The sequence below is a fragment of the Gracilinanus agilis genome, chromosome 1 (assembly GCF_016433145.1).
Source record: "Gracilinanus agilis isolate LMUSP501 chromosome 1, AgileGrace, whole genome shotgun sequence".
In the NCBI taxonomy this organism is placed as follows: domain Eukaryota; kingdom Metazoa; phylum Chordata; class Mammalia; order Didelphimorphia; family Didelphidae; genus Gracilinanus; species Gracilinanus agilis.
Genome location: NC_058130.1, coordinates 396,250,719 through 396,267,557, shown reverse-complemented (window position 1 = coordinate 396,267,557; position 16,839 = coordinate 396,250,719). Strand labels below are relative to the sequence as shown.

Genomic DNA, 16,839 nt, shown 5'->3' with positions numbered 1-16,839 from the left:
AGGAAGGAAGGAAGGAAAAGTAATGGTAGTTTTAAATGGCAAGCCAAATCAGTTAAAATAATCCATTTAAATCAAAGAAATATTATTAAGGATTTGTTATAGACATGGTATTATGCTGAGTGCTGAGCATATCACTTTTTAAAAATTCTCTGACCTCAAAAACATTTTCTAATAATAATTAAATATATATAAATACATACATATTTAAAAGTAAAGCCATTCTCACAGATACTATACATTTATTTAATAATACCTCAAATTAACACATATACTAAAATTAATAGAACCTCTCCATATTGGTCATCTTTTATCACATTGTATGAGAAGGGATTTAAAACTGATAGAAATAGAATAAGCATTTATAAAGTATCTGCTATATGATAGGCATTGTACTAAGCACTTTACAAATATTGTCTCATTTAATCCTCAAAACCATACTGCAAAGTATATACTCATTATTATTCCCATTGTATAGTTAAGGAAATTGAGGCAAAGACATTAAATAACTTGCCCAAGGTCACATATCTAGTTTTTGAGGTAAGATATGAACTCACATTTCTCTGACTACAGATTCATTATTACAGTAGTGTTCCTCTCTACTAAGTTCTATTTCTCTATTAAGATCCTATATTATTTGTGATTATTTATGTTTTAGATTAATTAAAATATAAACACAATTTGCTCAAATACAGTGAAATAAGTATTTAGTTCTTTACCAAAGGATGCATCCCCATTATACTTTGAGAGATAGAGAAAGTTGTCACAAAAGTTACACAGAGAAGTAGATATTTCCTTAATTCTCCATATATTAAAGCATCTTCTAATTAGTCCTATTTTTAACTTTGTAGGAGGATGGGATTCTGCCTTCCCTGAAGTCTCCTTTGCATATTTTACTTGATTCTCTCTCTTTGTCTCTCTCTCTGTCTCTTTCTGTCTCTGTGTCTGTCTCTGTGTCTGTCTGTCTGTCTGTCTGTCTGTCTGTCTGTCTCTCTCTCTCTCTCTCTCTCTATATATATATATATACACACGTTATATACATATACTATATATAATACACACACATCCGCATACATACATAGAACTCCTTTGGAATGTGTTGGTAGCTCCATAAACCTCGTATCTCCAGACTTCACCAGAATACGTACTCTGTGCTAAATGCAGAATACAGAAATTTAAAAAGTGAGATAATCCTTGCACTCCAAGAAGTCTTCTCAAAGTCTCTTATTTTATCTAGGAGGAAACAGAACAAGAGTGGTTAATCAGCTTGACCTAAGGTTACTTGCTCTGGTAGTAAGTGGAGTAGCAGGATTTGAAATCAAGTTCTCTGATTACAAGTGGATTATTCTTAGTGTATCACATGAACTTCCTTTGTGAAACTGGTGATACATACAATTACTTAACTTTAAGATTAGAAACTTAATGGGATGAGGTGGTGCTATCACACAACCTTGAATGTTGTCCTTTGTTTAAAGAACCCTGACTTTAATACCAACAAACACCCATTCTCAACAAATTCCCCTGCAAATGTATGTAGCAGCACTGAGAGTTTGCTGAAAGAAAATGAATCTATAGGTTAAGATATGGCCACTATGAAGAAATTCCCCAAATCTTAATTTTGAGAACCCTAATATTTGGCTAGAAAATAACTGAATAAATGTAGAAACAATGTAAATTGTCATATACTTGTTGCATTTAGATCTTATTTTACAGTCTTACAATAAGAATATTTATGTAATTTATTTTCATATATGCCCTATAATTATACTTATATATCTTTAAGAAAAGGAATTCTCTCTGGTGATTCCATTTGTCAGTCACCTGATTCAAAAGATAGGTTGCCCATCTATCCTACCAAAAAATTAATACTGCCATCTTATGGTGATGCCCTCAAACTGCAAGCAAATGTCCCTGGGAACTTAAGAAAAACTTCTTTGAAGCGAAGTGCCTGACAATTTGAACTCATAAATTGTGATTTGCTGGGAAGTTAACATCATAGAATTAGGAGAGTCCCTAGAGACTATCCAGTTCAACCACTTTATTTCAGAAATAAGGAAACTGAGTCACAGAATATTTGCCCCCAAATAGTTGATAACAAAAGTTATTTTTAGGTCTGTTATCTATAATGTTGTTATCCAGACATTTTTCAGTCATGTCAACTTTTGTGACCACATATGGGTTTGTTTTATGTTTTTGGCAAAGATACTGGAGTTGTTTGCTATTTCTTTATTCATTTAATTTTACAGATGAGGAAACTGAGGCAAACAGTTAATAACAGTTCCAGTGTTGTTTACGCTTTTCTTTGGAACAGGCACCATATCTCTGTGATCATGCCAGTGTTCATCACACTGCTGGGCACATGACGTTGAATCAATCAATATTAATTGACTGATTAAGTCTTTTGAAAAATTGCCTTCCGTCTTGGAATCAATACTAAATATTGGTTCCAAGACAGAGGAAAGGTAAAGGGCTAGGCAATTGGGGTTAAGTGACTTGCCAGGTTCTCACAGGTAGGAAGTATCTGTGACCAGATTTGAACCCAGGATATCCTATATCAAGTGGTTTGTCTTTATCTGCCACTATTTCTCCACTTGTGTTTTATCATTTGTTATGGCAAAAAAAAAAATGCCTTAGGGGACAGCATTCAAACAGCCAAAGCATATGTATGTATTTATGTACACAAATAGAGGCAGCTAGGTGGCTTAGTGCATAGAGTTCTAAGTCTGGAGTAAGGAAGACCTGAGTTCAAGTCCATCTTCAGACACTTAGAAGCTGTGTGGATCCTGGGGAAGTCACTTAACCTCTGTTTGTCTTAATCCACTGGAAAAGGAAATGATAAACCACTCCAATGCCTTTGCCAAGAAAACCCCCTGGACAGTTTTTACATCCAGTCAGAAGGTCAAGACAAGTGGGATATGGCCTGTATACATATATAGGGCTAATAGAAAGCATTATTTATAGTATTGCTATATCAGTGTTCACAATCTCTTACACAGGATAAGTACTTAATCAGTGTTCATGTGGATTAAATTGAATTCAGCTAAAATAAAAGTTTGATTCTCTCCACATACATAGGGCCAGTTAGATCTGATTAAACCAGGTAGAAGCAGGTCACTGCAGATATATCTAATGATGCCTTTCATGAGTGTGATAAATTAGAACCTGTTCCAGAGAAAAGTAGGGATTGACTTGGAATTCTTCTCCTTCAGAAGGCATTAAGGATGCAGTCTTTAATGTCTACTAAGTCAGCCACAAGGGACTATGCTTCCATGTGTCATCCAAAAGCCATTCTTCATGGGAAACCAACTATGCTTCCCACTTCAACCTTCTTACAATCATATGCCATTCAGGTCCTAATTTAGGAATTTGGGTATACAGCTTTGGGACTTAGAGCTACAAGTCAGTTGAATGACTTCAACTCACACTGGGGGAGCTGACGAACAGCTTGGAGTTTCCAGGTACCCCTTTATGGGATTTGAAGTTCACTTTAAATTACCTCTGAAAAGAGAATTGTCATCCACTGAAGAGAAGCTTAATCAGAGTTAACCTCCCTTTCAGAAAACATTGTTTTTGAGACTAAATAATACACAAAACACCATTTAGTTCACAGGCAATACAAAAACATTTGTCTTCTTTGTACAACAATACTGTCCAAATTTTTGAAATACTGTATGTAATTTATACAATAAAACCTACATAAGACTCCTGAAGACATCGACATTAAGCCAACACCATTTGTAGAACCTAAAAAGGCTGATCTCTGATTTCCACATAAATTTGTGAAATTACAGCAGAATATGCCATTCTTAATGTACATTTTGAACACATATACACATCAGTGTATACAATAGATTTACACCATTGGTTGTGCTTTTTGGAAAGTTTACCAACTCAGAAGATATTTTTTAAAATCCTGCTTTTAGACTCCTAATCTATCTTTACAGAAGGACCAATAAGGTAGAATTAATTCGTTCCATCTTTCTGGATTTGTAAATTTAAGAAATTATTCCCCAATATGTGATGTACATAGATTGTACTTCTGTGTGTTTTCTCTTCTAGGTCCTACCCTGGCCAAGACTCATGTGAAAACAGCTTCCCTTGGATTGGCAGGAAAGGCCAGGTCACCCTTGCTTCCAGTGTCAGTGCCCACAGCCCCAGAAGTTTCTGAAGAAGGCCACAAACAACCAGAGGACCCAGCCAATGTAAGAATACTTTTTTTTCCCCAAATTCAGGCAAAGCAAAGGCATTCGCTGCCTTTTAGTATAACTACAATGAGACAGAATCCACACAAATTTATTTTTTCTCCATTGTAATTGACAATTAAAAGAAAAGTAAAATAACTAAAATATATATTAATTTGAGAATTTTTTTAAGTCTTGGGCCTGCATTAAATAGTAAATAGAAAATAGAGTTTAAAATTCTTATATTTTTTTGTCTAAAGATCTTGCGAGGCCTTAAAATCAATCATTCTTCAAAATATTATTGGAAATGGTTTACTACTATAGATATCCATGGTAAAGACAATTAGATGGAAGAATTTAATGCAGGCCCAAGACTTAAAAAAATCCTCAAATTAATATATATTTTAATTATTTTACTTTTCTTCTATTTACTAAGGCAGGAAATTGGGCAACTAGGTGGCTCAGTGAATGGAGTACCAGGCTTGGAATCAGGAAGACTCCTCTGCCTGAGTTTAGATCTAGCCTAAGTACTTACTCTGTGACCCTGGCCAAGTCACTTAACACTGTTTCCCTCAGTTTTTTCACCTATAAAATGAGTCAGAGAAGGAAATGGCAAGCCACTCCCGTATCTGTTAAGAAAACCCCAAATGGAGTCACAAAGAGCTGGACGTGACTGAAAAACAACTGAACAAATTTTAAAAAGAGAAAGGAAAGTGTACTAATTAATGTCTATCAGAAGGATTTTTGACAAAAAAAAATTGTTTTAACATAAAGGACATCTACTCAACAACCACAATCCTAGCTAGCATTCACATAGTACTTTAAAGTTTACAAAGCATTTTATAAATATTATCTCATTTTACCCTTTTAACAACTAGAAGGGAGGTGCTATTAATTATCCTCATTTTACACAGATCAGGAAATTGTAGACAGATGAATTAAGTGGCTTGCTCCCTTTAAGTATCTGAGACTCAATTTGAACTCATATCTTCCTAATTTCAAGTTCAACATTCAATACACTGCACCACCTAGCTAAGCAGAAAACTTAATTAAGCAGATTCATAGTATTTAAACAACTGAGATGTTATTGGATCTTAAAAAATAAAAAGAAGAGGGGTGAACAAGAGAGAGCTAGCAGTACAGCTTCAGTTCTAATGCAACTGCTGAATGTTTCAATGCTCATTTGATCTTCATGAACATATTTACAGAGGTTAGTTAGGAGTCTACAGAAATTTCTATCAGAGCAAAGGCCCTTCATAAGTGTCCAGGAAGATGTAGTGACAAAGCCAATACATTTTGCATGTGGGATGAAGGTGCTTCTTTGTGACTTCAGTCATCCACTGACACTGATGCTAGAAACATTGTAAAAAATCACAGAATATTAAAGTGTTCATGTAACTTAAGCAGTATCCAAACTCATCCAATTACAAATAATGAAACTGAGACTCAAAGACTTTTGGGAGATCATAAGCTGGCAAATATAATAAAAACATAATTGCAAATAATATGTAATGGCAATTATAATAATATAATTGCAAATATAATAAAAAATATCCAAATCAGGTATTCTTTCCAATATCCTACATAGCTCAAGGCTAGCCTTAAAACTCTAGGATGAGTGTAATATTCACATGGTTTCTGATTATCTGTTGTCTTGGAAAAGAAAGCAGTACCTTGGTATGTGATGCAGCATGGAGCAGTTGGGTGGAAAAATGGATAGAGCATTAAGTCTGAAGTCAGGAAGACCTGAGTTCTAATCCAATCTCAGTTACAAGCCGTATTACCCTAGGCAAGTCACTTAATCTCTCTTTGCCCCAGGTTCCTCAGTTATAAAATGGGGTTAATAATAAATGATACCTACTTTGCAGAGCTGTTTTGAGAGCTCAGCACAATGTCTGGCACACAGTAAATGTTGTTTAAATTTATTTTTATTACACTATTCATGTACAAAGCCTGCTTTGTAAATATACTTCTACTCTCAACTCAAATTTCATTTAATTAAACAATTGGTTTTTATAAACTGTTTTTTCTATTTATTTATTTTGAATATTTTCCCATAGTTACATGTTTCATATTCTTTCCCTCTATCCCAAACCCCACCCCCATAGCCAACGCACAATTCAACTGGGTTTTACATGTATCATTGATTAAGACCTAATTCCATATTATTGATAGTTGGATTAGTTATTGTTTCTACATCCCCAGTAATATCTCCATCAGCCCTTGTGTTCAAGCAGTTGTTTTTCTTTTGTGTTTCTCCTCCCAGTTCTTCCTCTGAATTTGGCTAGTTTTCTTTCTCTTAAGGCCCTCAGTATTTCTCTGGATCCTTGCATTGCTGCTAGAAGAGAAGTCCATTATGTTCGATTGTACCACAGTGTATCAGTCTCTGTGTACAATATTCTTCTGGCTCTGCTCCTTTCACTCTGCATCAATTCCTGGAGGTCATTCCAGTTCACATGGAATTCCTCCAGTTCTCTGACAAAGATCTAATTATTTAAATATATAAGGAGCCAAATCAATTGTACAAAAAATCAAGCCATTCCCCAATTGATAAATGGGCAAGGGACATGAATAGGTAATTTTCAGATAAAGAAATCAAAACTATCAACAAACAATGAAAAAGTGTTCTAAATCACTTGTAATTAGAGAAATGCAAATCAAAACAACTCTGAGGTACCACCTCACACCTAGGAGATTAGCTAACATGACAGCAAAGGAAAGTGGTGAATGTTGGAGGGGATGTGGCAAAATTGGGACATTAATGCATTGCTGGTGGAGTAGTGAATTTATCCAACCATTCTGGATAGCAATTTGGAACTATGCTGAAAGGGCTTTAAAAGACGATTTGCCTTTTGATCCAGCCATAGCACTGCTTGGTTTATACCCCAAAGAGATAATAAGGAAAAAGTCATACAAAAATATTTATAGCCATGCTCTTTGTGGTGGCAAAAATTTGGACTATGAAGAGATGGCCTTCGATTGGGGAATGGCTGAACAAATTGTAGTATCTGTTGGTGATGAAATACTATTGTGCTCAAAGTATAAACTGTTTTTAAAGTAAGTTAGAAATTATTTGCCCAAATTTTTCATAGTTGTATATCTGGACTCAGCCACACGTTTTGCTTTTAATGGCTTGTGTGTGTGAATACTTCCTGAATCATCAAAAATTGCTGGAATTAAGTGACTGAGAGTGAGAAGAGAGGCAAAAAAATAAAAAAGGAAAGATAGAAACTGAGGAGAAACATTAGAGAAACAATAGCAATATCAAGAAAATAGCAGAAAGGGAAATGGACTTCACTAATAGAGGAGAGGGGAGGGTGAATTATATCTTCAGAAAGAAACAAGCAAAAAAAAAGAAAAAGAAAAAGTGATTGTTAGACGATAAGAGAAAATAAGGAACCAAAAACAGATACAGGGATTGGATAAAAATAAAAAGCTAGAGATACAAGAAGTTTCTCCCCAAAATGCATTGTGAAAAAGATGAAAGAAGGTTGTGCTTATGGAAACATAAGACAGGTATTTATAAAACCATAAAGTATGTTAGAATAGATTTCAGAGGAAAAAAGACCATTTTAAAGGACTAAAGAAGTAGTACATCAGATCTACTGGAGGAGAAAAAGAGAATTAGAGGAGAGGAAAAAAGACAAAAAACTAATTTGAATTCTGCTATGCCATTTCATTTAGATTTTATTCCAACATATATCATAGAATGAAAACAAAAAGCCAAACTTTCTAACGGCTTCTGTTTTCTGTATGCACAGATGCTGATTTTGCATAGCATGCAAATAATATCTACACAGATAGCACAACACTATCAAAGAATAATTAGTTTCAGATACATAGCAAGTTGTGGGCAATAGAGCCAGCTTTTATTTTTCTTTTTAAAGAATAGTATAAATGAAGCAAAAAAAAAAAAATGATGCATTGCATCCCCAGGGCCCTGTACTTGGCTCTGGTGCATTGTAAAGAATTTAGGACTCAGAATCAACAAGACTCAAGTTGGAAATCTACATCTGATCTTCCTAACTCTGTAACCATGGGAAAATCTTTTAACTACCCCCATACTCAGTTTCTTCATCTACAAAATAATAATAATACAACAAGGATTGTTATATCTCAAACTTCTTTCCCTCAGCTTTGAAATGAAATTATTAATCTTGGTAACCTTCTAAGCTCCCTTCCAGGTCAAACATTCTTTTTAAAGTCATGAGAGCATGTGGGAGAGCAGAGTCATTGAAGGAATGATGAAAATAGGTATAAATTTTCATCTAAGCATAACACTTACTTTAAATAATAACTCATTACTTCAAAATGTTTATAATTTTAATTGTGTGAATATAGCTCACTGATATAGAGCACATGAATTCTATAGTCTTATTACATTATTATTCCCATTTTACAGATGAGGAAACTAGATTAGATGATCTCTAAGTCCTCCTCCATGGCTAAATATTCTGTCATTCACTGAATGAACTCATTGACTGACTAGTAAGATGTTGTCTGGGTTAGTAGATTAAGTGCTCACACCACTTAAAAGTTTCAAGCTCAAACTCCAGTGTATGTTATTACAGTCCTTTACTAGTTCCCACCAATTGGCTAGTTTTCCTGTTCCTTCCCAAATTTCCTTGTAATGACTTTTGTATATATTTTATATTTGCTTTTATGTGTATGCATTGTTTTTCATAATAGGATGTAAAACCCTTAAGGATAGTGACTCTAATTTTTGTATTTATATTTTTAAGGTCTGGTACAGTGCTCAGCATGGAATAAACTAATTAATGTTTGTTAATTGATTTGAAGTCTTACTGTTTATATCTTCACATCTCATACAGTATTGTTAATATTGAAATTTTGCAGAGTAAGAAATGCAGTTATGAGTTCAAGTAAGGATTAAGCAATCCAAGTTAGTTAATAAAAACTCCAAATTTAGAAAAAAACCAAAACTCTTGCAGGAATGTACCCCCCTCCCCCATTAGATTACGCCTCACTTACAATAACTATAGGGCTTTTCTATATAGGCATTTCAGTCCTTACTGTTGATTTCAACAGAAAATATTCTTAGCATCTGGTAGAAGTTTAATGGCTCAGCTAAATAATGCTTAGGGAATTGGGGAGATATCTGCAGATTTCCTCGCAATGTAGGAAACACCCCAGAAATGAAACAAAGAGACCCAGAGTTGAATTCTATTTTTAACAAATACCACTTGTGTGCTCATGACCTCCAAGTGTCAGCTTCTTCTTTATTTGTTCTACTTAGGTCACAAGATAATAGAGGAAATTTTTTTTCTATCATAAAAGGGAGATATAAATGGTAGTTATTTTTTTCTATACCTTGTCCTCAGGTCAAGTGAGAAACTGTAAGTCTATTTTGTCAGAGGATTAGCATAGGCATTGTTTAATCATTTCTGTCATGTCCAATTCTTTGTGACCCAATCTAAGATTTTCCTGGCAAAGATACTATAGTAGTTTTGCCATTTGCTTCTCCAGCTCATTTTACAGATGAGGAAGGCAAACAGTGTTAAGTACCTTGACCAGGGTCATATAGCTAGTGACTGAGGCAGATATGAATTCAGGTTCTCCTGTCTCCAGCATAGATGCTCTATCTACTGTGCCATTTAGCTGCCCAAATGATTAACATAACTAAATTTAAATAAGCTCATCACTAGATTGACTACAGGATGATGAATTTTTCAGCCACATAAATCTTTGGAGTCTCTATACCAGTGGTTCCCAAACTTTTTTTTGCCTACTGCCCACTTTCTAAAAAAATATTACTTAGCCCCCTGGAAATTAATTTTTAAAAATTTTAATAGCAATTAATAAAAAAGATAAATGGACCTGTGGCCATCACCACTCCACTGTATCGCTTCAGCACCCACCAGGGGGCGGTAGCGCCCACTTTGGGAATCACTGCTCTATACTAAGTCATAGAGCCATTGTGACCTGCATTAGTGAAAAGAATAAAGAAATGTCCTCACTACCAAAAGCCTATCCTTTGAGTATTGAAGGATGACATGACCTCAATTCATAGCACATTTATAGTAGGGTGGGAGTTGATCAGACAAATCTATTCAATTGATGAACCTACTCACATTCTTCAGTTGATGCAATCACACAAAAGAGCAAGTAATAAAAATATTAAGATGTTCCTGGTTAAATAAATGCAAATAAGTATGGACACTCTGTTACTCTTTTATGGACTATGTGAATCTTTGGTGCAATTTTATGGAATGTTTATCTGTGGTATAATTAGGAAAAAAAACCACTAGCTATTGGCTAGCCAGGGTGGACCATGCCATTGGTGACTTAAAAAAAATAGGGCATATTGCAAAATTATGGTAGGGAGTAGCTTTAAAGAGTTTGATCCCTATAATCTAGAATAGAGTCAGCTGTAGGGGAAAAACAAACAAAACACCTACCTTTCAAAAGAGATCATTTTTTGTCTTCCTCCTTGCAGAGTAACCTGAGGGTAGCAGGGGAAGAGAGTTTTTCCTATCCTCCCAATGTTGCAATAAAGAAAATCTGTGATAAAGAAAACCTGAGGCACAAAATCTTGAGCATGAAGAATTTATTAGCAATTAACAATAAATGGAATCCAAGGCTTCTCAGTAGCCAGGGTCTCCTCTGACAAGGAGAAAAACTCTCTTATACAGTTTATACAAACAGCACAAAGCATGGTCTGGTGATATAAACTAAGTGTTATTGCTCTAAGACAAAGGTGGAAGAGGGGTTTATGTTTTGCTTGACTCACAGAGGGACCCCATGTCAAGAGGAAAAACAAAGAGTTGACTCACATCCCTGGCAAGTCTCCTGGTAGACAAACATGCTGTGACCAGGTTGTCTCACATTTTCCCATGGTTAACAAAACCTCATAGATTTTGAATCTACAGTCAAACTATAACCCCTCTGGTGGTGAACCTATGGCACATGTGTCAGAGAGGGAATACAGAGCCTTCTCTATGAGCACATGCACCATTGCCTGTCATATTTTGTTACTAGACAGCCAGAGGGACTCAGCTGAGATGCTCCCTTCCCCCTCTCCACAGTGCCTGTGGATATTTTTTCATATTACCTTACCCTCTGCCCAGAAGTCCAATGGGAGTGCTTCCTCCCCTGTCTGGGTAAGGTGGCAGGGTGGGGTGGGGGTTCAGGGGCAGCACTCGGTCTGGGGGTAGGGTGGGATGGGGCATGGCACTTGGTTTCTAAAAGGTTCACCATCACTGCTATAGCCCATAAGACTAGGGAAGTTAAACTTCTTATAAGTTTTTTAATTAAATTTTTTAATTATTTATTCATTATATTTTATAATTTATTATTTTAAAAATTATAGTATATTATTATATAATTATATTATAAATATATAATATATAATAATATTATATAAATATCAAATATACTTGTAATATATGTATTATTTAATATTTTTAATAATTTTTAATAAAAATAAGCATTTATAAACTTATAAATGCTACCACTGAGGCCTATATAAGCAAATCCAAATCTAAAACATAAGGATTGATACACTGATTGATGCCATTTTAAATCCATAATTAATAAATAAATAAAGTGGAGTATCAATTTTCAATTTCACATTACTTTGTAGCAGAGCTATCTACCCATTAAAGGATGCTGTACCTGTCAGGATTCTGGGCAAAATGAAGTCATTGTGGGGAAGCAACTCTAAGTAGTATGACCTTGGCAGCAGAGATGAGAATCAGTTATATAGTCAAGCACAAATTAGCCCTGGAAGCCAGTAGGAGCTGCTGAGAAGAGCAGGCCCAGGGATCCCATGTAAACAATCTGCCTAGAAGACACATTTAATTGGGGGGAGTCAGGGAGACTATTTGAGGATACTCCAAGAAAATAAAACATATGGAGGCCTTGTAGTGTTAGAGGCATGAGTTGTCTTAATGGCATGTATTCCTTGTGACCTCATTACCAGTTTACTCTATGAATGTGAACAGTTTGCCAACTAATGGATATATTTATGGAAAAATATGCCCTAGGTTGATGGGAGCTGGGAGAAGGGGAGATTTTCAATCACTACAAACCAAATGCCTTTTCTTTGAGCTATGTCAATGGGCTGGCTATTAAAGGTAGAAACACCAGTAGGGACTCATGAGATAAAGTTTTAGGAGTAAAGAATCTCAGACTATATTTGAACCTAAAATAGGAGTTATCTTTCTAAGGGAACAACCTAAGAGTGTGAGTTGTGAGTTACTACAAGTTGATCTCTAACAATTCTATTGATAAAAATTCCCAGCTCTGGCAGAGCCAATTTTGCTTAGAGGAAAACTGTTTGAAATTAAAATATTACATATTATATCCAAAAGAAAATAATTTAAATAATACAAATCCTTACTATGAGATACTACTGAAAGTAGAATCATAAAATCAGAGTTAAAACAGACATTAGAAGTCATCTAGTCCCAGAGGTGTCAAACACAATGTAGCCCACAACCCTCCCAGTGTAGCCAGTACCAGTGTAGCCAGTACCAGATTAAAATGTATTTGGGAAATGTTTAACAAAGTACATAAAAATATAATGGAATGTAGATAATGTCAATATGTATTCTTCTCAGTCAATATGCAGTTCACATAGATCTTTAAGTATGGTTTAGTGGCCTCCAGCTTCTATTTGAGTTTCATATCTATTTGAGTTTCATATCACTGGGTTTGGTCTAAACTCCCATCTGATAGGCATCTCTTGTACTATATCCACCTAAAAGGACCCACTCTCTAGCCTCTAAAGATTCCCTATGTATATATACATAGGGAATATACAATAAAGAATTGGAGGAATTCCATATGAACTGGAAAGACCTCCAGGAATTGATGCAGAGTGAAAGGAGCAGAGCCAGAAGAACATTGTACACAGAAACTGATACACTGTGGTACAATCGAACATAACGGACTTCTCTACTAGCAGCAATGCAAGGATTCAGAGCAAGGCTGAGGGACTTATGAAAAAGAAAACTAGCCATTCAGAGGAAGAACTGTGGGAGGAAAAAAACAGAAGAAAAACAACTGTTTGAACACATGGGCTGATGGGGATATTATTGGGGATGTAGACACTAAATAACTCTAGTCCAATTATCAATAATATGGAATTAGACCTTGATCGATGACACGTGTAAAACCCAGTGGAATTGTGTGTTGGCTAAAGGGGGTGAGGGGGTTTGGGGGAGAGGGAAAGAACATGAAATATGTAACTAGGGGAAATATTCAAAATTAAAATTAAAAAATAAAATATGGTCACAAAAAATAATAAAGATTCCCTATGGACTTTCTACAGAAACCCATTTAACTTCTGGACAAGTATGAATATAAAAATCCTTCATCATATTGTATCTACCTGTGGTGACTCTAAATAGTTTCCACACTAAAACTTTTCTAAGGGAGGTAGCATGATATCAAGGAAAAAAGCCTGACCCTAGAATCTGAGGATGTGGACTCAAATCAAATCACTACAAGTTATTTAACTTCCCCACGCTCTGCTTTCTCATTTGCAATGCCAGGAGGGTAGATTATATAACATCTCAAGTGTGTGGCTCAATGACCCTCTGACAAAAGGCTGTCAATGACTTGTGTGGAGACACAGGGTTAATTTATATGGGACTAGACCTTCTATAGCTCATAGCAATTCTATTATTCCTACAGGTCCCAAGGTGCACTGATGACTTACTTGCTTTTACTCTTTCCACAGGTATATGAGCAGGATGATTTGAGTGAACAAATGGCAAGTTTGGAAGGGTTAATGAAGCAACTCAATGCCATCACGGGCTCAGCCTTCTAAAAGTTTCATTGCATCAAGGAGGTGGACTATCCAGAACCATGCAGCATATCAGGATTTCATTCACAGAACGATGTGCCCACCAACAACTGCACACACAACACATCACCTGATCCCCAGTACTGTCTAGTTAAAGGAAGATCCTCAAGTGGTTTGGAGAGGGACATGCCACCTATCTAATGCCCATTGTGCATCTCAAAGTTCTCAAAATGAAGCACCCATCTACAGCAAAGGAGTGTCTCACGCAAGGTCAAAGTTAAAGTTTCTGGAGTAATTCTGGCCCTTGGCTTTGATCAGCTAGCCATACATCATGTCCACATTCGCATGAATAATACATCTGTTTCCCATCATCCTGGGCCTGCAGTCCTGTAGGCTTTTGTTTTTGTTTTCCTTTTCTTAATGTGGCAGTCTAGTCTTACAACATACAAGTGCATTATTTAAACCTGTCCAATGTCATGGTAAAATCAGTGGAGATCACTTGTCTTTTACTTTCAACCACAGAGCACCCCTGGGAAATTCTTACTACACCACACCAAAGGATTGGATGTGTTCCCCAACAGCACAAAAAAAAATAAACAAAAACAAAAGAGACAATGAATGCCTATTGTTTTATAACTCAGTCATTCATCTTGCACAAGTGGTGGGTATTAGCAAGTGGCTGTAAAAATTCACCCATTTTCCTCAAGTGTTTGTACATCCACTCTTGGTTAGCATTTATGTCTGGAGAACAGAGAATAGAAACATAAAAAATCTGCAATGGGTGGCATCCTGCCAGCTGCAGTGCATTTTTGGAAAGAGGATACAATATGCAATCTTCTCAGACACACGGTAATTATGAGCTTAAGCTTGTAATAGAACACTTTTCAACATGGGTGGCGTTTGGGCCATACCACACTGTGATGACATTTCAAAGCTTCACCAAGGCCATTCTCCCTCAGGCGCCCAGGCAGGACTGAGGTTCCTCTCTCTTCCCCAGAGGCTCCGTCCTCCCCAAGAGATGGCTGACTCTATATTCTGCCTGGCATGGATGCCAGGGATCTCTGCCTTCCTTGTCAGAAAAAGCAAACTGTCAAAGTGCAGACCCTACGGAAGAGAAGGCAGAATTCAAGAGGACCGCCTCCTTGGGCCCTTCCTGATTCTCCTAACAGGTCACTGAACCAACCAGCCACACATTGGCCAATGGTGACCACTGTGGCCTATTGCCGTATTGTGATGAAATTCACACCATCAGGGAGCAGAAGGAAAGGCATCATTTGACACTTAAGAAACTTCATAAATCCAATGGATCCTTTTCAAAGTTGTGTCTCATGATTCAGGAAGTGATTCCAAGTGGCATCTTCATTCTCTGCTAGAATTTTAACTTTATATTACCGTGTTTATCGACAACTCTTAACTGGTTGAATTAAGAACATTTTGTGTGTACACTTTCAGTTGCTGAATTTTCAGCCAGCATTCAGAGTTAATCCCTGTTTATGCAGCTGAATCACCAAAAGGGAGCTAATTTGCATATTTATCAGTTAGGAGACTGCAAAACCCAATAAGAGAGTTTCAGCTGAATTATTCTATTCAGCTCTGCCTTTGATTTCAAGCTTGAGTGGGTCATAATTTTAAAAGAGCATGGAAGGGATAGGATCTTTACAACCTAATAGCTCCTTTTATTAGGTGGGTAATTATATACGAATCCCTGAATGAAATATTTTGAGCAAAATGGCAACGTAACAGAAGTAATAATTCAGATTATTTTTTTACGGTTTTACGTCAGTAAGGAAATCTAATGTCAAAGAGAGAGCTCATTCAAGTCATTCGTTAGAAAATCTGGTCCATTTGTAAAATTGTTCCTTCAACAAGAGTGCTGGTTGTTTTTTGATTTTCTAAAATTTTATTTAAGTCCTTTCTAAGAATTATGTAATATTGTCTGTATGAGGACATTTGCCTTTTTTTGTTGTTGTTGGACATCAGGGGTACTTGGGAGTATGGAAGTCTGGCTCTTTGGAGTGGGGCATTCCCTGTGCTAGCATTAAATTCCTTCAAAATCAACCTATAACTTTGATGTGAAGATAATATACTGAATTGATCCCTTATGTCAATAATGGAGCCCCTAATTTCCCAGGGACAGCCTTCCTTACTTTTAAAGTCACAGCATAGCAGTATGACCTTAAAGGTACCTAATCCCCCCAAGAAGATGTCCTCAGTAGTCAAGGTTTGTTTGGTCCCTACATCTTGAATCCAAGGCATTTACCTATCTACTATGTCAGATGAGTCTGGACAGTTCAAAGAGAACTGGCTAGCAACTTCAAAAAAATTCTCAGTACTTCCAAATCCAGACTAGTTATCTTTAGAAGTAAGATGGAAATATGTTAGAAAAATTCAGACCTTTTTGGGTTGTTTTTGGATGAGTTCTGGATATGGGAGACAGTTTAGAGAATTTGTTTCAGAGGCCTTGTGTTTTCTAAATGTTCTTGGTTCTTGCTCATTAAAAAAACAAACATTAAAATGTTTTCATGGTAGTGGTAAAGACTCACTAACCAATGGTAAAATAAGTGTCAATGCCAGGCCTTATTGTAGAGGACAAGTCAAAGAGTATGACCAGGAGATACAAGTTCTTTAAGCCCCAAATCCATATGGCTGATGTAGCATATGTTGAACTGTGGTTCCCCAAACCATTCCTGGAAGGCTACAGCTTACCTACTCAGGGTTTTCAGGTAACTCTTTTATTTTCCCAGTCCCCTAATCTCTTGACAAGAAGTAACCTGTGAGTGGTGGAAGTGATCTCTGTTTTGCTCCAGCTCCCAATTGAGTTTAGGCAGTGTCAAAATTTTTAAACTCATAAATCTCTGAGTCCCGTAGGGTTCCACTTGACAGCTAAAC

The 16,839-nt window shown here is 36.2% G+C and overlaps 1 protein-coding gene across 1 annotated transcript in view; it reads left to right on the top strand.

Annotated features, from left to right (window-relative positions):
• The window catches only part of DCC (DCC netrin 1 receptor), a 941,371-nt gene extending 927,397 nt beyond the window's left edge, over positions 1–13,974 (top strand). The window contains 2 exon segments of the mRNA XM_044681552.1: positions 4,057–4,199; positions 13,885–13,974. Coding sequence (XP_044537487.1) covers positions 4,057–4,199; positions 13,885–13,974 — 233 coding nt within the window.
• The last annotated feature ends 2,865 nt before the right edge of the window (positions 13,975–16,839 follow it).